This window comes from Thunnus maccoyii, chromosome 14 (genome assembly GCF_910596095.1).
Source record: "Thunnus maccoyii chromosome 14, fThuMac1.1, whole genome shotgun sequence".
Lineage (NCBI taxonomy): Eukaryota > Metazoa > Chordata > Actinopteri > Scombriformes > Scombridae > Thunnus > Thunnus maccoyii.
Genome location: NC_056546.1, coordinates 1,457,445 through 1,479,431, shown reverse-complemented (window position 1 = coordinate 1,479,431; position 21,987 = coordinate 1,457,445). Strand labels below are relative to the sequence as shown.

General features: G+C 40.1%; 1 protein-coding gene and 26 non-coding genes across 27 annotated transcripts in view; 25 read left to right on the top strand and 2 right to left on the bottom strand.

The window, feature by feature from the left end:
• The window catches only part of LOC121911191 (LIM domain-binding protein 3-like), a 95,484-nt gene that overhangs the window by 26,495 nt on the left and 47,002 nt on the right, over nucleotides 1-21,987 (bottom strand). Inside the window, exon 4 of the mRNA XM_042432465.1 lies at nucleotides 5,958-6,109. Coding sequence (XP_042288399.1) covers nucleotides 5,958-6,109 — 152 coding nt within the window. The remainder of the gene's footprint in view (nucleotides 1-5,957; nucleotides 6,110-21,987) is intronic.
• Nucleotides 9,721-9,794, top strand: trnat-agu. The gene has a single exon. It is a non-coding gene; the product is annotated as a tRNA-Thr (tRNA).
• trnat-agu lies at nucleotides 10,038-10,111 on the top strand. Its single transcript has one exon. It is a non-coding gene; the product is annotated as a tRNA-Thr (tRNA).
• On the top strand, nucleotides 10,499-10,572 carry trnat-agu. The gene has a single exon. It is a non-coding gene; the product is annotated as a tRNA-Thr (tRNA).
• Nucleotides 11,079-11,152, top strand: trnat-agu. The gene has a single exon. It is a non-coding gene; the product is annotated as a tRNA-Thr (tRNA).
• Nucleotides 11,905-11,978, top strand: trnat-ugu. Its single transcript has one exon. It is a non-coding gene; the product is annotated as a tRNA-Thr (tRNA).
• trnat-agu lies at nucleotides 12,277-12,350 on the top strand. The gene has a single exon. It is a non-coding gene; the product is annotated as a tRNA-Thr (tRNA).
• On the top strand, nucleotides 12,859-12,931 carry trnat-cgu. The gene has a single exon. It is a non-coding gene; the product is annotated as a tRNA-Thr (tRNA).
• Nucleotides 13,315-13,388, top strand: trnat-ugu. The gene has a single exon. It is a non-coding gene; the product is annotated as a tRNA-Thr (tRNA).
• Nucleotides 13,667-13,740, top strand: trnat-agu. Its single transcript has one exon. It is a non-coding gene; the product is annotated as a tRNA-Thr (tRNA).
• trnat-ugu lies at nucleotides 14,055-14,128 on the top strand. The gene has a single exon. It is a non-coding gene; the product is annotated as a tRNA-Thr (tRNA).
• trnat-agu lies at nucleotides 14,405-14,478 on the top strand. Its single transcript has one exon. It is a non-coding gene; the product is annotated as a tRNA-Thr (tRNA).
• Nucleotides 14,839-14,912, bottom strand: trnat-agu. The gene has a single exon. It is a non-coding gene; the product is annotated as a tRNA-Thr (tRNA).
• Nucleotides 15,146-15,219, top strand: trnat-agu. Its single transcript has one exon. It is a non-coding gene; the product is annotated as a tRNA-Thr (tRNA).
• Nucleotides 15,458-15,531, top strand: trnat-agu. The gene has a single exon. It is a non-coding gene; the product is annotated as a tRNA-Thr (tRNA).
• Nucleotides 15,923-15,996, top strand: trnat-agu. Its single transcript has one exon. It is a non-coding gene; the product is annotated as a tRNA-Thr (tRNA).
• trnat-cgu lies at nucleotides 16,505-16,577 on the top strand. The gene has a single exon. It is a non-coding gene; the product is annotated as a tRNA-Thr (tRNA).
• trnat-agu lies at nucleotides 17,185-17,258 on the top strand. The gene has a single exon. It is a non-coding gene; the product is annotated as a tRNA-Thr (tRNA).
• On the top strand, nucleotides 17,753-17,825 carry trnat-cgu. The gene has a single exon. It is a non-coding gene; the product is annotated as a tRNA-Thr (tRNA).
• trnat-ugu lies at nucleotides 18,265-18,338 on the top strand. The gene has a single exon. It is a non-coding gene; the product is annotated as a tRNA-Thr (tRNA).
• Nucleotides 18,574-18,647, top strand: trnat-agu. Its single transcript has one exon. It is a non-coding gene; the product is annotated as a tRNA-Thr (tRNA).
• On the top strand, nucleotides 19,033-19,106 carry trnat-agu. Its single transcript has one exon. It is a non-coding gene; the product is annotated as a tRNA-Thr (tRNA).
• trnat-ugu lies at nucleotides 19,905-19,978 on the top strand. Its single transcript has one exon. It is a non-coding gene; the product is annotated as a tRNA-Thr (tRNA).
• On the top strand, nucleotides 20,655-20,727 carry trnat-cgu. Its single transcript has one exon. It is a non-coding gene; the product is annotated as a tRNA-Thr (tRNA).
• On the top strand, nucleotides 21,102-21,175 carry trnat-ugu. The gene has a single exon. It is a non-coding gene; the product is annotated as a tRNA-Thr (tRNA).
• Nucleotides 21,397-21,470, top strand: trnat-agu. The gene has a single exon. It is a non-coding gene; the product is annotated as a tRNA-Thr (tRNA).
• trnat-agu lies at nucleotides 21,855-21,928 on the top strand. Its single transcript has one exon. It is a non-coding gene; the product is annotated as a tRNA-Thr (tRNA).

Sequence of the window (21,987 nt, the reverse complement as noted above, 5' to 3'; positions counted from 1 at the left end):
ATTATTATTATCTTTGTTAAGGGATAATAACTGTCAGCTTTTTGTTTTTATTCTCCTCAAATATCCTGATCCAGTGGCTGCTGAGCATCTCATTTTAAATATAGAGGATTGTGTTCTGTAAAGAGAAGAAGAATCAAGGAGCAGTTTGTAGGTATTTTATCCATGAAATCCTTCAGTATGTGGGTCAGTGAGATGGAAATACTCTTTTCACTTATCAACAGAAGGAACACAGAATGAATTCATCTCTCTTATTCAGAACAACCACCTACACGATGAAGGCAGCAATGGAAAAACCTTTGAGTGTCCAGCGACAGATAGGATGAGATCAAAGGTCAAAGGTCAGAGCACGCTATAAACTATAGAAAATGTCCCTGAGAGGCTCATGGTAGAGTACATACAGGACAGGAGAGGAAGTGAGACATGTTCAAGGTAAACTGGAAGAAAAGGTTGTAAAAGTAGGACACACGTAAACTACACATAATGTAATCAATTCTGCCGTGATTGCAAGCATTCACACACTGACCTAAAAAAACACAGAATAAGAGTCGGACGGGAGGAATTTATTCATCAGACAGTCGAGATGAGACATGAAAGTGTAATAAACACAGTCCGGCTTCCTGCTACAGGTCACTGATTCAGATGGAAAATATCATAAAGAAACAAACATATCAAACTAAAAACAACATAATATATATATCATAGACTCATAAATGAAAGACTCCATTATGACAAATTAACAAGTAGCTCGTCGTCTTTCACGACCAAGCAGCAACCTCCGGGGCTGTAAAATGAAGCCAAAAACTGCAGTTCCTTGAACGACCACTAGAGGCTCCAACAGCAAGTCAATCCTCATAGACCCCCATGTTAAAATGCCCAACTTTACAGCAGAAATAAACATGTTTACAGCCTGGTACAAACAAACGGTTCGGTCTCTGTAGCTAATTTCCTCTTTCATGACAACTGGACGGGGGGTGAACTCACCTGTTTAAATTTTATTAAGCCGTAAAGTTATGCATAATGAAGGACATGGCTGCTTTGAGTGACAGGTCCGCCAGCCGCTAGGTGGCTTGTTTCAGCCGTTCAGCCCCGCCTCTTTGCCCATTTTTGATTGGCTGGGAGTTAGGCAGAGTCACGAGCTTTGCGCTTTGAAACCGCTCTTCAGAAACCAACGGGTGACGTCACGGTAACTACGTCCATATTTATATACAGTCTACGATCACAAACTGACGTATAGAGGTGACCTGTAAGGCGTCACTGTTAACTGGTATCTATAAACACAGTGTGTGAACATCTCGAACCAGCGTACACGTGATTTTGATGCGATGAGGTCAAGTCAATTTTATTTGTATCGCCCAATATCACAAATCACTAATTTGTCTCGGGGAGTTTTACAGTCTGTAGAACAACAAAACATCCTCAGACCCTCGATTCAAAGGAGGAAAAACTCCCTGAAAAAAGGTGGAGATGAAATAAAAACTGAGAGAATCTTTGCCAATCAAAGGCGCCGTCATAAACATAACATCGATTAATTACTTCAATCATTCTTTTCATTTTCATTTTATTTTACTGTTAATATTCTTTTTGTTTTATCCTTAGTTGTGATATGATGATATGATGTATTAACACTATAAATAAACAGCCTATAACGGACATGTGTGATGTCAGCTGTGCTTCTTTCCCGTTTGTTTCATTGACAGTTGTTCAGACAGGTGCAGCAGGCGGCGTATTGATATGAAAACAGCTGATTAAGGGCGTTTTCATCTATTAATAGCTGAGTCATGTCTATGCATTTATTTATAAATCTGATGGAAAAGAACGTATCTGCATATTTCTGTCTATACAGAGGTTTAAACATCTGGCCCTTAATGTCGTTTTCCTTCTCAGTCAGTAGAAAGCGGGGGAGAGAGTGTGAACCCATTTCCACTTTTCATTTCCAGCATATCCAGATAAAACCCAGATGATGAGATTTAAGACGCTTTTATTTATCATAAGACCACATGAACACGTTTCTGTCGCTCACATCACAAATCTGATTGCAATCTGTTTCATGAAATAAGGGTCGGTCCGACTCCAGTGCACTTATAAACTGATCTTCACATGTAAAAATCAGTGGAGCGACCCTTTAAATATTTTAGTAAGTTTGATTTTTAACGGTTCTGTCAGATCAGATCAGAAAACGCTGATGTGTGTGTTGTTCTCGGAAGGCGATGAGAAGCTATTCTGTTGTTTCGTTTGGATAATTTATCGGACTGAGCTCTAAAATTGAGCCAGAAACCTCAGAAGTATTTGACAAAGTGAACCTACTGACTCTCACACATATATTACAGTCAATTTGTGCTGCAGGAACAGTAAAAAAAAAAAAACTGTGACCCTGAAACGAAAAATGAAAGCTTGATTGTTCTCTCTGCTTTGTGTGATTTCTATGTCGCCCGTTTCATCAGCGGAGGCGGCGTGAAGGGTTAACAGAGGTCAAACAGCTTCTATTATATTTGCTGCTTCACATCTATTCCCTGAGCTCCACCACAGGCCTCACCACCGTCCACTTCACACGGATGAAACAAACAAAAAAAGACAGCCTCCTCATCCTCATCCTCAGCCGAGCCGTCTTATCTTCTTCACCTGGAGGGTTCGTGGTTATGAGACTCTGCTCTGAGCTCGCTGTGGACCAACATTCATTTCCTCTCTGCGCTTATCAGATCTGCTGTCAGACACCTTCAGGCTATGAGGAGGAAGATTCGACTGTGTGACACCAAAACAGTCCGATGTCAACGTCTGCAGCAGCACATTATTTATTCCATCCACTGCTGATCATCCTCCATCAGTTCATCATTAGGGACCGAGGACTGTTCTTTCTTTCTTTATTATTACGCCACTTAAACCCTTAATTTGACCCCCTAAACGTGCTCAAAAACTCACCAATTTTGGCACGCACATCAGGTCTGGTGAAAAATTTGATAAAATGTAAGAATTAACCCCTAAAGTGCCAAAATGTGCTCTCTAGCGCCACCTATGTAACTAAAATGGCCGCCACGGCCCGTAGGAATGTCGTAAAGAGAAAGCTCAATTATTCGTCTCATCAAGACCTACAAATCATACGCCGACACCCCTGACCTAAATCCAACAGGAAGTCCGCAATCTCAATTTCAAAATAAGACTTTTTTGGACCCAATTTTGGACCCCAAACAAACTCTATCTCCTCCGAGGGCGTTAATGGTATCAGCTTCAAACTTTAATAGATGACTTATGACACTGTGCTGAAAAAAGTTGTTAAAAACTTTGTAATAACTTGAACGGTTTGGATTTTATAAGCCCTGAAAGTTGCAGTGCCACATCACACCTTACAATGTAAACCAATGGGGAGGCCATCTATGGGCATGGACTTTGTGTCAAACAGAGGCTTCTGACGTCTAAACTATAAGTCTGACCACTTTCAAACCTGTATCAATGGATTTGCAACGAAATTTCCTACTAAAATATGATTTTTAATGTAAGATTTGGACAAAGTCATGGGATTTATGAGGAGATTTCACAAGAAGTGTACTCTAAAATCCTCCTCTCCAACTGCTCCTGGTGATGTCACTCCCTCAGTGCTGTGAAACATTCCGCAATACACACTCATTATAAAATCACAGGAGGAGCAAGAAAAGACTTTAAAACTCACACTCTAATATCTCAAAAACAATAAAAGATAGAAAAAACATGTAAATTCAAGATTTGTAGGTCAAAGTCTCGTGACTCATTTAAAGTTCAAATGAAGTTTGTATCTAAAACTATGTGGAAGCAGTAAATGTTCAAAAAGGTGTGGGTTCACTCACACTCTCCATTCAAATATATGAGTATTTTTCTGTGTCCAGCTGCAGTTACTTATTGTCTCTACACACCTGACAGTACACATGTCAATCACACTTTCAAAATAAAAGCACACAACACTTGCAAGAAATATCCCTCATTTTTAAAAAGCAAAATGATCCCGACGGGCCAGAGTGCGAGGTCCCGACCAACACTGCTCACAGCTTTGATTTCAATTCCTTCCTTCCAGGCCGCCAATCATTTTTCATTTCTACAGTATCATGTAAAGCCACAGTGGCCGGACGGATGCCAGTCACATGACCCTCCACTTGCACCGTGGCTGTCCCTCCAGTTATGTCTTGATCCTGAAGGCGACCATCAGCCATCACCTCCTCCTCGAGTCCCCCGAGAGCCTGAACCGTCCTAACGAGAGAGCGGTGACCTTTAAACGTCCATCTGACCGACCAATCGGCTGTCTGTCTGAGGTTCAGAGAGGTTCACGTTGTCTTTGTGCTCCCGTCGGGGGTAAACAGTTAAAAGTAGGGCAGGAGGAAACGTCACCGTGTCACTTTTTAAACCCATCGATGTTCACTGATCCAGCTAACCGCAAGGCTTTTATCCTGTCAGCTGCTTTTCTAACTAAACCTGGAAACATGCAAAATAATCAAGCGAGCTAATGATATGCTAACACGCCTGGTTAGTAGACATGCAGCTCACATTAGAGCATAAAATCCTTGAAACTGATTCTTACAATGTCAGTAAAAATGTTCTTTTTAAATGTAATCTGGACGGTTTTAAGCACAACGCTGCTCAGTTACTGTATGTCCTCCTTTAATATCTGTGTGTTATCTGCTGTATGAAGAGTCTGTTTACCTTCAGCTGACCTTTTATCTGCAGATGGAGAGATTAGAGAAACGAGAGAGGACACATTTTCATCATATCTGTTCAGATGTGTGTGTGTGTGTTATTATGTGTGTGTCACTGCTGCTTCTTCTTTCTCTTTTTGCCTCTTTTTTCCTGCACTTTAAATTAATTTAAGTTAAAGATATAACAGGTTAAACATTAGTTTTATGATCCCGTGAAGAAAGCAGTTGCTGGATAACATAATATAATGTTTTTACTTTGTGCATTCAGACCAGGTCACACTTTACCAGAATTAAATAGTAAACTAATAAAACACTGACTGGCGGTTGTTTGCCTTCATCAACCAGTCAGGTTGCAGTTTACATCCACGTCCGTCCAGACTCATAATATTTATAATGAAGACTTTTCCTTGTATGTGTTTGGCTTATAAATCTGATTCTGAACACAGAGTCGTAGTGATGACAGTAGACGACGCTTCAGACCTGGATGTTGCTGCAGAGAAGCTACAGATTGTAAAACGTAGACGTTTCACACACAGAAGATCTAAACTATCACCAGTTTCAACTTGGACACAAAAGATTCACCAGTTCAGCATCTGAGTGTGAAATATGGACACAATCTCTCCTTCTGGTCCTGAGTTACAGCGCTGAATAACGGCCAGAATAAAAACAGAATATTATGATGTCACAGCGAAGTTGACCTTTGACCTTTTGGATATTAAATGCCATCACTACATCATTTCATCCTGTTAGACATTTGTGTGAAACTTTGTCATAATTACTGTATAAATTCTTGAGTTATGAGCTAAAAATGTGTTTTGTGACCTTTGACCTTTGACCACCAAAATCTAATCAGTTCATCCTTAAGTCCAAGTGGACGTTTGTGCCAAATTTGAAGAACAATCGAACATTTGTTTGTGGAAATTATTATTCAAAGCTGAGTGTTTTTATACGTCTCTGGAGCTGATCTGTAACTTTTTATTTTGAAGGATTATTTGCTTCCATTTTGGGGGATTTTAACTTCTTTTCTCTGAGCTTTTCAGCCCCACATTTATGTTTTTCTTTATGATCTTTGTTTATTCACGTTAAGTGAGTCAGTCCACTGCTGCGTCACAGTTAAAATAACGTCCTGATGGCCATTCTGCTCCTTGCCAATAATCTGTTTACAGTGGTTTCATCTGTCGTTCCAGATTAGGGTTATTTTAGTTCAGGTGGAAACTTTCAGGATTTCCTTTCAGTCATATTTTGCTTAAAAAGTCACCAGAAGACAGAAATCATCAACTCATCCATAGTGTCTGATCTTACTTGGACATGGTGAGCGCCAGGTTGTAGTTGGCCATCTTGATCTTGTTCTGGGCCTCCAGGTGAGTCATCCCCTCGGTGCTGACGCCATCGATGGCGACGATGACATCACCTTGGACCAGGTTACCCTGCGCCGCCTTGCTGCCCGGAGTGATCTATCCACACACAAACACAACAACGAACACACACATTTACATCTCACTTTCCTCAAAGCAAAAAAACAAATCTGCCACAATGTCAACTGTTTAAACTCTGGCTCAAAGAAAAGAAAAGAAAAGAAAAGAAAAGAAAAGAAAAGAAAAGAAAAGAGGACACAGGTGAAAATGTTTCTGTTGTTACGTCGTCTGTTACAACTGTTCTGAATGTAGGTTTCTAGCACATGTATTAAAATGTGTCCAGTAACACAGAACAGGTCAGCGCACACGTCAGTCTGCAGCTTTCAATCACTTTATGGATGGAAAAGCTTCACTGTTTTACCACGAAACCATCAATCAAATGAGAAAAGAATTAATCAATAAGGTAATGATTAAAGTGTCTGCAGCCTGACGTCACTATAATCTAAAAATCCACTTCAGGATTGGAGTTTTTGTTTTGCGTTTACAGAAACCTGAGAGAGAACACGTTGAACCGACGGCGTCCATCTTCAAATAAACCAAAATTATGAGCGAGAAGACTTGTTTGATTTTAAAACTGTGTGATAAATCTTTACCTGAAAGTATCAAAAAGTTGTTAAAAGAGAGAAAAGTGATATAACTTGAGAGGAATGTTCATGTTTAAAAAGCAGCGGTTGCTCCTGACGGTTGAACTCTCGAAGCCTGTGACAAAGTTTTTACTTCATCACTGTGGAAACGGAAACTAAAACAGCGTTACGGTACATCACATGTTGTTTCACATGACTGAGACACATCTGAAAGGAATAATTAACACAACTGTATAAATATGGGACGAGTCAAGATGATTTCAACCTCTGCAGCACAGATTCTGACCAGCGTTATGGAAGTGATATAATCACATAAAGCATCTCTGTCTTCTCATGGTAAAAACCTTCACACCACGCAGGGACCGACTGATGCTCCAAATACAGTTTTCGTGCGGTGTGTGAGGTCAGATATCATCTCAGCAGGACAAATTTATCCCTGATGGAAACATGTCTGTTTGCAGGATTTGTGATCTTTCATTAACGGAGGTCTGTCTGCAACCTCGGTGGCCTCCGTGGCGCCTCGAACACAATGACTGGGCACAAGTGTTCATGCCTGAGTGTTAAACCCCAGACAGCTGTCCATACAGCGCTAACCCCCCCCCCTGCCTCGCTGAGTCACATCCAATCACTCCAATTACAACCAAATATCCCTCATGCCATCTCGCTGCTCTGACTCTCTCATATCATCCTTCTATTTCCATCCAGCTACGGTCCACGACCTCTGACCTTTACACCTGGAGGAGAGAGAGCGCAGGAGGAGCAGGAGGGATGGGAGGGCTAAAGGTATGGTAGAGATGGAGGTGTAGAAATAGAGGGAGGTGGTGATGGTGCAGGAGGAAGGAGGAAGTTATCTAGAAGTGTGCAGGTTTCATTTATACTACATGAAACAGTGTCAGATATATAACGATATTAGTCTCATCAGTCCCATCAAGAAGAACAGATTCACTGTTAATATTACATGATAACTATCTGTGGAGGTTCTGTCATCACTTTGTGATTATATATGAATGATAATATTCATGCTAAATCAAACTTTCATGACTCTTCTTATTTGTTGATTATTATAAAACCAGCCTACAGGCGCACGACCGCCAACCACTGGACTGGTGGTACTGGTGGTGCATTGTGGGATACATTTGGCTCTGAATATGAAGCAGTGTTTGGAGAAGCCTGTGTGGGATGGACCAACTGCATCCATGGCAACGTTATACTTCCTGTTTACATCTCCTAAAGCATCATAAGAATTGTAGTTCTAAATCTGAGAACGATCTCATCCTCCAAAGCAAAGTAAGACAGGAACAAAGAATAATAACAGGAGACAAAATCCAATAATATGAACTTTTTCCATATTTTTATGACCACTAATGATCAGAATCTTATATTCCTGGAACACTGACACCCTCCTCTATACATTCATAAACACATATTTGTCTTGTGTTGAAGAAATTCAGTTTTAGCACACAGCAGGAGTGTGTTTGTCCTTTAAGTCTGTTGGTACGTCGCCCCCTGTCTGCAGGGAGAGTAACAGCAGAGAAACAAGAGCAGTCTGCAGGATTAACAGAAAAATAACAGCAGCTGAGACCTGAATGATCCTGAATGAGACTGTACCACACACACACACACACACACACACACACACACACACACACACACACACACACACACACACACACACACACACACACACACACACACATTGATAAAGGTTAAATAGCACTCTGACAGTTGGCTGCAGTTCTTATCTCTCTCTGACTCATCTGGCTGACATTTCCACTGAATGAGGGTTAACAGGCGTGAATGAAACATCGCCCCCTGGAGACGAGCTGTTAGCGGCCGCTGACAGTGACAGACGGCAGTGAGTTGGTCCCAGTTACGCTCTGCTCACATTACTGGTCCAGTTACAGCTGAATGAAGTCCTGCACACAGACCTGATCACACAGAGACACAAACTCCTGAGTGTGACGCTGGTTTATTAGATTAGAAAACTTTATTAATCTGGAGAAAAGGACCAGTTTGGTTGTCCGTGGACAGTGACAAATAACTAGTGTAGTAACACCTGGCAACAGGTGATGAGAGGTGCAAGCTAGCAGCTCTGGTTTGATCATGTGACTCCAGAACGACACATACAAGCGTTTTCTTATCTGGCGTCTCTATCAGCAGTAATCTGCTGGATGACATCATCTTGTCTTCCAAAAGCATCACACATCACTGTTAAACAATAATGATGTTTTATGATGTGACAACGCTGTGGTTAAAGTCTGGTTTGGCTTGTTTTGGTCCTGTGGGTTAAAGTTACTACTTCCTTAAAGTTAGGCCACCTTCGTCGTCATGGCTACAATAATAACCACGGGGTTAAAGGTTAGGAGGCGATCGTAGTTATGCTTTTTATCTTGCGGTTGGAAACAGGAAACAAAGTCCACTGTTGGGTTAAAGCCACCATCCTCCCTCCTCCTCTGAATGAGGAAATCTGTCCACATATATATACGTCATCTGATCTGCACCACTGCTAGACGACAGCTGTCACTCAAACGTCGCTATAGGTCGTTTTTGGTCGACTGACATTACGACCTGTTGTGTTGTTTTTCTGGGAGGGCCGTCTTGACATCTGACAAAAAGAATCAAATCAAATGTGCTTCACAATGTTTCTCAGAATATCATCGTTGTTTTTTTTTTTTGTGCTTTTCGATTATTTGAATCAGAATGACAAATATCAACCTCGTCGTGGTGGTGGTATAGGAAAAATTAGAGGTATTCATCCTGAGGGGAACATGAATGTCTGACCCAACAATCATGACAATCCATCCAATGGTTGATGAGATATTTAAGTTCAAAGTGGAGAACTGATCCACTGGTAGAAAGACAGAAACATCAGGCTTCTCTGCTGCTTTGATTATTTCACTGTATAACTATAAAACAAGAATGTATCTACTATCAATTATTTCCTGAATCAGACGTCGATCCTCCTCCTCTCATATACCGGCTGGATATTGTAGAGCGGCAGCAAGCTTCTAAAGGCCTCACTCACCAAAACCAGCAATACCATTAACACCAGTAATGGTAGTAAGAGGCGCTGTGGCTTAGTTGGTTAAAGCGCCTGTCTAGTAAACAGGAGATCCTGGGTTCAAATCCCAGCAGTGCCTGATGGTCATTGGGTTAATTTCATAGTGGTTACCTTACTACTGCCTGTGAGGCATTATTTCTCCATCTTATCCCGGGATACTTGTTTGGTGACCATTTTCCTTAAAATATTTTTGCCTTATTTACAACTGAAGCAACAATATGGATCAAAATCAAGACAATAAACATAACTTTATCATTTCAGCTCATAAATGTCTTCGCCTCAGTGTGACAACACCTTTAATATGAGAGAAGATGTCACCAGAGGTGCTGTGGCTTAGTTGGTCAAAGCGCCTGTCTAGTAAACAGGAGATCCTGGGTTCAAATCCCAGCAGTGCCTGCTTATTATCTCTCATGTTTAACCCACCACCAAGACGCTTCTTTGTGACCCCTTGAAGGGGACCTACTTCCTGTTAATTCTTCACAATTAAGTCGGCTATTAAGTCATTTAAAAGCTTTTTGAAGCAGTGAAGCAGGAAATGTTGGGTTTGCATCAGCAGTAACTTAACACGTGTCTGATACGACTGCCCCCCAGCAGGCTTCCTGAATCTGACCATCTTATTTTCAACTGAAGCAACAATATGGATTACAATCAAGACAAAACAAGACGTCTGATGACATTTTTACTTTTTTTTCCACCATTTTATTGATTATGTAAAGAATTATTAGTTGCAGCCCTGTTTCATGATATGCCTGTAGCTTTAATATGAAAGAAGCTGTTACCAGAGGTGCTGTGGCTTAGTTGATTAAAGCGCCTGTCTAGTAAACAGGAGATCCTGGGTTCAAATCCCAGCAGTGCCTCAGACTGCTGATTCCACTTTACTCAAAGAGTATCATTATATGAAAGTGTATTCAGTAAGTGTCTTTTGTATAAGTGTGTTTACTAACTATTCTGTCACTTATAAATGATCACAGATCAACATCTACAGCACTGCAGCAGAAACTAAACCTCTCATTGCTTATTTAAATTCACACTGATTGGATCGTTTCTAAAAACACTTGAAGCATCGACTACGCTGACAGCTAATAAAACTTGTGGAGCTCACAGCGGCGCGAGAATATTGCCTGTGATGTCAATTTCCTCACTTACACTTCTCATAATGACATAAACGATCTCTAATGTTGTGTTTTGCACCATGTTTCTGCAAAGCATCTCTCACTCCCAGTCAGTATTTTTGCCTTATTTTCAACTGAAGCAACAATACGGATAAAAATCAAGACAACAAACATAACTTTATCATTTCAGTTTATAAATGTCTTCATCTCAGTCTGACTATAGCTTTAATATGAGCAAAACTGTTGTCAGAGGCGCTGTGGCTTAGTTGGTTAAAGCGCCTGTCTAGTAAACAGGAGATCCTGGGTTCAAATCCCAGCAGTGCCTTGTTGTTATTATTATTATTATCCCTCATGTTTAATTCACCACCAAGATGCTTCTTTGTGAGCCTTTAATTTAAAATATTTAGCTTCATCTACACCCGAACAACATGTTTGTGTTGACTGAAAAGTCACCTGCACAGATCCACATTAAAAAGACACATTTTTTCAGTCTGTAAGAACTCTTCTTATTGTTCATTTCACCTCTGCTGCAGTTACAGAGGCTTAAAAATATTCCCACTACAGTCTTCACCAACATGCTGTACATCACTCAACAAGTCTAAAGACAGAAGCTGAAGGCTAAATAAGCGTAGCTGTGAGTTAGTGGTTAAAATATCTGTCTTGTAAACAGGAGATTGTTGGTTCTGATCCCAGCAGTGCCTTGATGATGCTGTTCAGAGAGTGTTCTTCATTATAGTAAAAAACTATTTGGTTTGACTTGTAGAAAATCAGCATTTTGGATCCAGTGAAAGCAAATGTTGCACGAGACCTTCAACATTTCTCTTGCTGCAACAAGTAGCTGATTAATCAATCGACAGAAAATTAATCTTCAAGCACTTTGATAATCATTCAATCGTTTTAAGTCCAAATGTTCTCTTGTTTAAGCTTCTGAAATTTGAGAAGGTGCTGCTTTTCCTTGTCTTACTCCTTATGTCTTACTTTTTCTCAGACAATTAATTGATTATGAAAAGAATTATTAGTGGCATCCCTTTTTCAGGATATGACTGTAGTTTTAATATGAGCGCAAGGCTTGTCAGAGGCGCTGTGGCTTAGTTGGTTAAAGCGCCTGTCTTGTAAACAGGAGATCCTGGGTTCAAATCCCAGCAGTGCCTGGTTGTCATAGAAAACCATAAAGCTGTATGTTAGCTGTCGATCGCCCACCTTCTGAAATGTGAGAACGTGCTGCTTGTTCTTGTCTTAACGGTGCAGTAAATTTGTAGTTTTGTGCTGCTGTTCCAACAATACAAGTCACTGATGACATTCTTACTTTTTACTTACTTTCTTTTCTTACTTTCTTACTTTTTTCAGACAATTAATTGATTATGAAAAGAATTATTAGTTGCAGCCCTATTTCAAGATGTAACTGTAGCTTTCATATGAGAGGACATGATGAGAGCATCTTTCACCAGAGGCGCTGTGGCTTAGTTGGTTAAAGCGCCTGTCTAGTAAACAGGAGATCCTGGGTTCAAATCCCAGCAGTGCCTCACACTGCAGAAACTATTTTCAACTTACTCAAAGAGAACTTATCAGTATCATCATATGAAAGTGTTTTCAGTAAGTATCCTTTGTATGAATGTGTTTACATAAAATGATCACAGATCAACACCTACAGCACTCAACCTCTCATTCGTTATTTAAATCCATAGTGATTGGATCGTTTCTAAAAACACTTGTAGCATCGACTACGCTGACAGACAATAAATGAGAAGAATGAAGCACTGATATATCATCACAGATTCCTTCACACCTGAAAATATCATGTTTTTTTCACTGTAGTGATGATGACACTCAGCTGGCTACATCTTTTCAGGTTTTCAGCTTGTTAAACTTTGCCCCCCTGTCTCATAGAAGATAGTACTAAAATATGGAACTGTTACAGTTACAAAAAGAGAAGAAAGAGGAGGTTTACCCAAAACAAGTAGCTCATGGACTTCAGCTGTTACGGCAGTGTTGCTTTTGTAGATTGATATTGAAAAACCTACATTCGACATAGATGCTGTGGCTTAGTGGTTAAAGCGCCTGTCTCGTAAACAGGAGATCCTGGGTTCAAATCCCAGCAGTGCCTAGATGTCATGGAAAACCCTGAAGCTGAGTGTTTGCTGTCTGTCACTGTTTCTGCACTTGAAGATGCTTGGTTACACTGAAGCATTTCAGTCTCTTAAGGCCCAGACACACCAAACTGACATCAAAGAACTTGCAGTGATGAAGGCTGACTGTTACATTGCCTATGTCTGGGCCAAGAAGTTACCCTTGACCAACAAACAGGCAACTAGCATACGTTCTGATATTCACAGAAAAACTGGCCCAGGTCCTTCACATAGAAATCAGTCCACAGAAAGTCACGGAAGGTCTCAATCCATTCACTCATTGGAAATAAAAAATGATTAATAAATGTAAATTCCTTCATAATTCTTACATATAGAACCTTTTATGAGAACTGTCACCAGAGGCGCTGTGGCTTAGTTGGTTAAAGCGCCTGTCTTGTAAACAGGAGATCCTGGGTTCAAATCCCAGCAGTGCCTGATGGTTGTGTGGTCACTTTCACAGTGATTACTGCCTGTGAGGTATTATTTCTCCATCTTGTCTGGTGACTATTTTTAAAAAATATATTTATACCTCATTTTCTCATCTTAGTTTCAACTGCAGCAACAATATGGATTACAATCAAGACAAAACAAGACGTCTGATGACAATTTTTATGTTTTTTCAACCAATTTATTGATTATGTAAAGAACTATTAGTTGCAGCCCTATTTCAAGATATAACTGTAGCTTTAATATGAGAAGACTGGTTTACAAGAGGTGCTGTGGCTTAGTTGGTTAAAACGCCTGTCTAGTAAACAGGAGATCCTGGGTTCAAATCCCAACAGTACCTGGAAGATGCTGTTCAGTAAAAGCAAATGTTGTATCAGACCTTCAAAATTTCTGCAAGTAGTTGATTAATTAATCAACAGAAAATCTTAATCTGCAAGGATTTTGATAATGAATGTGCTGCTTTTGCTCGTCTTAACAGTGCAGTGAATATAACGTTTTGGAGTTTTTGACTGTTGTTCCAACAAAACAAGACGTTTGATGATATTTTTACTTTTTTTTCTCAAAAAATTCATTGATTATGTACAGAGTTATTAGTTACAGCTGTATTTCAGGATATGATTGTAGCTTTAACATGAGAAGATAGCTTCTCACAGCGGTGCTGTGGCTTAGTTGGTTAAAGCGCCTGTCTTGTAAACAGGAGATCCTCGGTTCAAATCCCAGCAGTGCCTGGTTGCCATGGAAGTCACTAAATCTGTATGTTTGTCTGTTATTCAATCTACCAGCTTCTGAAATGTGAGAATGTGCTGCCCTTTCATGTCTTAACAGTGCAGTAAATTTAATGTTTTGTAGTTATAGACTATTGTTCCAACAAAACAAGACACTGATGACATTCTTACTTTTTTTCAGACAGTTAATTATGAAAAGAATTATTAGTTGCAGCCCTATTTCGGGATATGACTATAGCTTTCATATGAGAGGACATGATAAAAGACACTGTCACTAGAGGTGCTGTGGCTTAGTTGGTTAAAGCGCCTGTCTAGTAAACAGGAGATCCTGGGTTCAAATCCCAGCAGTGCCTGATCGTGTGGGGTTCCTTTCATAGTGATTACCTTTCTTCTATTACTGTCTGTGAGGCACTATTTCTCCATAATATCCCGAGATACTTAGACTTGTTGAGTGATGTACAGCAAGTTGGTGAAGACTGTAGTGGGAATATTTTTAAGCCTCTGTAACTGCAGCAGAGGTGAAATGAACAATAAGAAGAGTTCTTACAGACTGAATTAACTTGTCTTTTTAATGTGGATCTGTGCAGGTGACTTTTAAAAGCCTGGATTCATCATTTAATTTCAATCAACACAAATATGTTTTTCAGGTGTAGATGAAGCTAAATATTTTAAATTTAAGGCTCAAAAAGAAGCATCTTCATGGTGGATTAAACAGGCACTGCTGGGATTTGAACCCAGGATCTCCTGTTTACTAGACAGGCGCTTTAACCAACTAAGCCACAGCACCTCTGATAACAGTTTCTCTCATATTAAAGGTGCAGTCTAGGGATGTCAGTTTTGGTTAACTGCAGTGCAGTAAATTTAATGTTTTGTAGTTTTGGACTGTTGTTCCAAGAAAACGAGACACCTGATGACATTTTTATTTTTTTTCAGAGAATTATTAATTATGAAAAGAATTATTAGTTGGATATGATTTCAAGATATGATTGTAGTTTTAATATGAGAGAAAGGTTTGTCACAGGTGCTGTGGCTTAGTTGGTCAAAGCGCCTGTCTAGTAAACAGGAGATCCTGGGTTCAAATCCCAGCAGTGCCTGATGTTTGTGGGGTTAATTTCACAGTGACTACCTTTCCATTGAGGCATTATTACTCCATCTTATCCTGGGATACTTGTTTGGTGACCATTTTTCTTTAAAATATTTTTGCCTTATTTTCAACCGAAGAAACAATATGGATCAAAATTAAGACAATAAACATAAATTTATCATTTCAGCTCATAAATGTCTTCGCCTCAGTGTGACGGCACCTTTAATATGAGAGGAGGTAGCACCAGAGGTGCTGTGGCTTAGTTGGTCAAAGCGCCTGTCTAGTAAACAGGAGATCCTGGGTTCAAATCCCAGCAGTACCTGCTTATTATCTCTCATGTTTAACCCACCACCAAGACGCTTCTTTGTGATCCCTTAAAGGAGACCTATTTCCTGTTAATTCTTCACAATAAAGTCGGCTATTTAGTCATTTAAAAGCTTTTAATTTGAAGCAGTGAAGCAGGAAATGTTGGGTTTACATCAGCAGTAACTTAACACGTGTCTGATACGACTGCCCCCCAGCAGACTTCCTGAATCTGACCATCTTATTTTCAACTGAAGCAACAATATGGATTACAATCAAGACAAAACAAGACGTCTGATGACATTTTTATGTTTTTTCAACCAATTTATTGATTATGTAAAGAATTATTAATTGCAGCCCTATTTCAAGATATAACTGTAGCTTTAATATGAGAAAAACTGTTTACAAGAGGTACTGTGGCTTAGTTGGTCAAAGCACCTGTCTAGTAAACAGGAGATCCTGGGTTCAAATCCCAGCAGTGCCTCAGACTGCAGAAACTACTTTCAACTTACTCAAGGAGAACTTATCAGTATCATTATAGGAAACTGTGTTCACTAAGTATCCTTTGTATGAGTGTGTTGCAAATAAATGATCACAGATCAACACCTACAGCACTCAACCTCTCATTGGTTATTTAAATCCATAGTGATTGGATAATTTCTAAAAACACTTGTATCATCGACTACGCTGACAGACAATAAATGAGAAGAATGAAGCACTGATATATCATAACAGATTCCTTCACACCTGAAAATATGATGCTTTTTTCACTGTAGTGACGATGACACTCAGCTGGCTACACCTTTTCGGGTTTTCAGCTTGTTAAACTTTGCCCCCCTGTCTCATAGCAGATAGTACTAAAATATGGAACTGTCACAGTTACAAAAAGAGAAGAAAGAGGAGGTTTACCCAAAGAAAGTAGCTCATGGACTTCAGCTGTTACGGCAGTGTTGCTTTTGTAGATTGATATTGACAATCTAGCTTTTGACAGAGGTGCTGTGGCTTAGTGGTTAAAGCGCCTGTCTCGTAAACAGGAGATCCTGGGTTCAAATCCCAGCAGTGCCTAGATGTCATGGAAAACCCGGAAGCTGAGTGTTTGCTGTCTGTCACTGTTTCTGCACTTGAAGACGCTTGGTTACACTGAAGCATTTCAGTCTCTAAAGGCCCAGACACACCAAACCGACATCAAAGAACTTGCAGTGATGAAGGCCGACTGTTACATTGCCTATGTCTGGGCCAAGAAGTTACCCTTGAACAACAAACAGGCAACTAGCATATACGTTCTGATATTCACAGAAAAACTGGCCCAGGTCCTTCACATAGAAATCAGTCCATGGAAGCTCTTAAAGGGGACCTACTTCCTGTTAATTCTTCACAATAAAGTCGGTTATTTAGTCATTTAAAAGCTTTTAATGTGAAGCAGGAAATGTTGGGTTTGCATCAGCAGTAACTTAACACGTGTCTGATACGACTGCCCCCCAGCAGACTTCCTGAATCTGACCATCTTATTTTCAACTGAAGCAACAATATGGATTACAATCAAGATAAAACAAGACGTCTGATGACATTTTTATGTTTTTTCAACCAATTTATTGATTATGTAAAGAACTTAGTTGCAGGCCTAGTTCAAGATATAACTGTAGCTTTAATATGAGAAGACCTGTTTACCAGAGGTGCTGTGGCTTAGTTGGTCAAAGCGCCTGTCTAGTAAACAGGAGATCCTGGGTTCAAATCCCAGCAGTGCCTCAGACTGCAGAAGCTACTTTTAACTTACTCAAAGAGAACTTATCAGTATCATTATATGAAACTGTGTTCACTAAGTATCCTTTGTATGAGTGTGTTGCAAATGAATGATCACGGATCAACACCTACAGCACTCAACCTCTCATTGGTTATTTAAATCCATAGTGATTGGATAATTTCTAAAAACACTTGTAGCATCGACTACGCTGACAGACAATAAATGAGAAGAATGAAGCACTGATATATCATCACAGATTCCTTCACACCTGACAATATCATGTTTTTTTCACTGTAGTGACGATGACACTCAACTGGCTACACCTTTTCAGGTTTTCAGCTTGTTAAACTTCTGCCCCCCAGTACTAAAATATGGAACTGTCACAGTTACAAAAAGAGAAGAAAGAGGAGGTTTACCCAAAGAAAGTAGCTCATTGACTTCAGCTGTTACGGCAGTGTTGCTTTTGTAGATTGATATTGACAATCTAGCCTTTGACAGAGGTGCTGTGGCTTAGTGGTTAAAGCGCCTGTCTCGTAAACAGGAGATCCTGGGTTCAAATCCCAGCAGTGCCTAGATGATGCTGTTCAGTTTGACTTTGCAATCAAAATGTTCTATCACACATACAGAGGCTCCCGATGTGCCAGTGAACTGTGTAGTGGTTGTCAGAGGCAGCTAGCTGTCTCATTAGCTGGGGAGCTAATATCTGCAGCGTGTTTCTACTCAGATAGCACCATTTTTGTTGTGTGGTTATGCTGGTCATTTGTTAATGTTAAATGGTAAGAGGCAAGGCATTTGAGAACGCTCAAAAACGTCACATCCATTGGATTTTCATGGAAAAACCGCCCTAGGTCCTTCACATAGAAATCAGTCAACAGACTGTTACAGACAACTGAGAAAGTCGAGGAAGGTCTCAACCCATTCACTCATTGGCAATAAAAACGATTAATAAATGTAAATTCCTTCATAATTCTTACACAAAGAACCTTTAATTTGAGAAAAGATGTTATTAGAGGCGCTGTGGCTTAGTTGGTTAAAGCGCCTGTCTTGTAAACAGGAGATCCTGGGTTCAAATCCCAGCAGCGCCTGATTAACAGGAAAGTAATTTCCTAGGAACTACAGGAAGATGTGTCTTCCAATTCAACTTAAATAAAGTCCTTTCCAGTGTTCTGAATCTTTATGAGGTCACTTCATTAAAGTACAGACACAAGAAGAAGAACAGAGATTCTGTAAGCCTTCTCACTGCAGTGACCAGTATTCTGTTGGTTTTGGTAAATGTCTTGCTCAACTAAATTTTGAACAGCATCTAACACAAGATCACGTGGTGCTGTGGCTTAGTTGGTCAAAGCGCCTGTCTAGTAAACAGGAGATCCTGGGTTCAAATCCCAGCAGTGCCTGCTTGTTATCTCTCATGTTTAACCCACCAGCAAGACACTTCTTTTGTGTTCCCTTAAAGGGGACCTACTTCCTGTTAATTCTTCACAAAAAAGTCCGTTATTTAGTCATTTAAAAGCTTTTAATGTGAAGCAGTGAAGCAGGAAATGTTGGGTTTGCATCAGCAGTAACTTAACACGTCTGATACGACTGCCCCCCAGCAGACTTCCTGAATCTGACCATCTTATTTTCAACTGAAGCAACAATATGGATTACAATCAAGACAAAACAAGACGTCTGATGACATTTTTACTTTTTTTCAACCAATTTATTGATTATGTAAAGAATTATTAGTTGCAGCCCTATTTCAAGATATAACTGTAGCTTTAATATGACCTGTTTACAAGAGGTGCTGTGGCTTAGTTGGTTAAAGCGCCTGTCTAGTAAACAGGAGATCCTGGGTTCAAATCCCAGCAGTACCTAGATAATACTGTTCAGTTTGTATTTCATTAAAGGTTGGTTTGACTTTGCATTCAAAATGTTCTATCACACGTACAGAGGCTCCCGATGTGCCAGTGAAAGCCAACCCATAAAAATGTTTCTTTGCGATAGTCAACCACCTAAACCTTACCCGACCTGTAAACCATCAACTTTTTTTTTACCAACCATTTTTACTAAACCCCAGTAGGTTCAGTGAGCTGTGGTCAGCGAGCAACACGCTGCAGTGTTGGTGTGAAATGTGTGCTTATTACCACCTTTGGACAACCAACAGAAAGAATGAAAGGGGTAAGCTCTGTTCTCCTATCGTTTTGGAGCTTGTTTTCTGCTCCTTTGTTGAGGAAATAATGTTGTTTAGCTGTGTGTACTCGGGAGTGGGTGACTTGTCATTGCAGGGTGTTTTGTTGTGAACTGTGTAGTGGTTGTCAGAGGCAGCTAGCTGTCTCATTAGCTGGAGAGCTAATATCTGCAGGGTGTTTCTACTCAGATAGCACCGTTTTTGTTGTGCTGTTGTGTGGTTATGCTGGTCATTTGTTAATGTTAATGGGTAAGAGGCAAGGCATTCGAGAACGCTCAAAAACGTCACATCCTTTGGATTGTCATGGAAAAACCGACCTAGGTCCTTCACATAGAAATCAGTCAACAGACTGTTACAGACAACTGAGAAAGTCGAGGAAGGTCTCAACCCATTCACTCATTGGCAATAAAAACAATTAATAAATGTAAATTCCTTCATAATTCTTACACAAAGAACCTTTAATATGAGAAAAGATGTTATTAGAGGCGCTGTGGCTTAGTTGGTTAAAGCGCCTGTCTTGTAAACAGGAGATCCTGGGTTCAAATCCCAGCAGCGCCTGATTAACAGGAAAGTAATTTCCTAGGAACTACAGGAAGATGTGTCTTCCAGTTCAACTTAAATAAAGTCCTTTCCAGTGTTCTGAATCTTTATGAGGTCACTTCATTAAAGTACAGACACAAGAAGAAGAACAGAGATTCTGTAAGCCTTCTTACTGGTCCCACTGCAGCGACCAGTATTCTGTTGGTTTTGGTAAATGTCTTGCTCAACAAAATTTTGAACAGCATCTAACACAAGATCACGTGGTGCTGTGGCTTAGTGGTTAAAGCACCTGTCTTGTGAACAGGAGATTCTGGATTCCAATGCCAGTAGTACCTGATGGTTGTGGGTTTACTTTCATATTGATTACCTTTCTCTAAGGCATAAGGTGTTTCTCCATCCTTTCTATTCGGATAGCACCGTTTTTGTTGTGTTGTTGTGTGGTTATGCCGGTCATTTGTTGACGTTAATGGGAGAGAGGCAAGGTGCAAAAATGTCACATCCTTTGGATTTTCATGTAAAAACTGGCCCAGGTCCTTCACATAGAAATCAGTCCACAGGCTGTTACAGACAACCAAGAAAGCTGGAGAAGGTCTCAACCCGTTCACTCATTGGCAATAAAAAACAATTAATAAATATAAAGTGTGTCATAATTCTTATATATAGAACCTTTAATATGAGATAAGCTGCCACGAGAGGTGCTGTGGCTTAGTGGTTAAAGCGCCTGTCTCGTAAACAGGAGATCCTGGGTTCAAATCCCAGCAGTGCCTAGATGTCATGGAAAACCCTAAAGCTGAGTGTTTGCTGTCTGTCACTGTTTCTGCACTTGAAGACGCTTGGTTACACTGAAGCATTTCAGTCTCTAAAGGCCCAGACACACCAAACCACTTGCAGTGATGAAGGCTGACTGTTACATTGCCTTTGTCTGGGCCAAGAAGTTACCCTTGAACAACAAACAGGCAACTAGCATATAAGTTCTGATATTCACAGAAAAACTGGCCCAGGTCCTTCAAATAGAAATCAGTCCACAGAAATTCACGGAAGGTCTCAATCCATTCACTCATTGGCAATTAAAAATGATTAATAAATGTAAATTCCTTCATAATTCTTACATATAGAACCTTTTATGAGAACTGTCACCAGAGGCGCTGTGGCTTAGTTGGTTAAAGCGCCTGTCTTGTAAACAGGAGATCCTGGGTTCAAATCCCAGCAGTGCCTGGTGGTTGTGGGGTCACTTTCACAGTGATTACTGCCTGTGAGGTATTATTTCTCCATCTTGTCTGGTGACTATTTTTAAAAAATATATTTATACCTCATTTTCAACCGAAGCAACAATATGAATCACAATTAAGACAATAAACATAAATTTATCGTTCAGCTCATACATGTCTTGGCCTCGGTGTGACGGCACCTTTAATATGAGAGGCGATGTCACCAGAGGTGCTGTGGCTTAGTTGGTCAAAGCGCCTGTCTAGTAAACAGGAGATCCTGGGTTCAAATCCCAGCAGTGCCTGTTTATTATCTCTCATGTTTAACCCACCAGCAAGACACTTCTTTTGTGTTCCCTTAAAGGGGACCTACTTCCTGTTAATTCTTCACAAAAAAGTCCGTTATTTAGTCATTTAAAAGCTTTTAATGTGAAGCAGGAAATGTTAGGTTTGCATCAGCAGTAACTTAACACGTGTCTGATATGACTGCCCCCCAGCAGACTTCCTGAATCTGACCATCTTAGTTTCAACTGCAGCAACAATATGGATTACAATCAAGACAAAACAAGACGTCTGATGACATTTTTATGTTTTTTCAACCAATTTATTGATTATGTAAAGAACTATTAGTTGCAGCCCTATTTCAAGATATAACTGTAGCTTTAATATGAGAAGACCGGTTTACAAGAGGTGCTGTGGCTTAGTTGGTTAAAGCGCCTGTCTAGTAAACAGGAGATCCTGGGTTCAAATCCCAGCAGTACCTGGAAGATGCTGTTCAGTAAAAGCAAATGTTGTATCAGACCTTCAACATTTCTGCAAGTA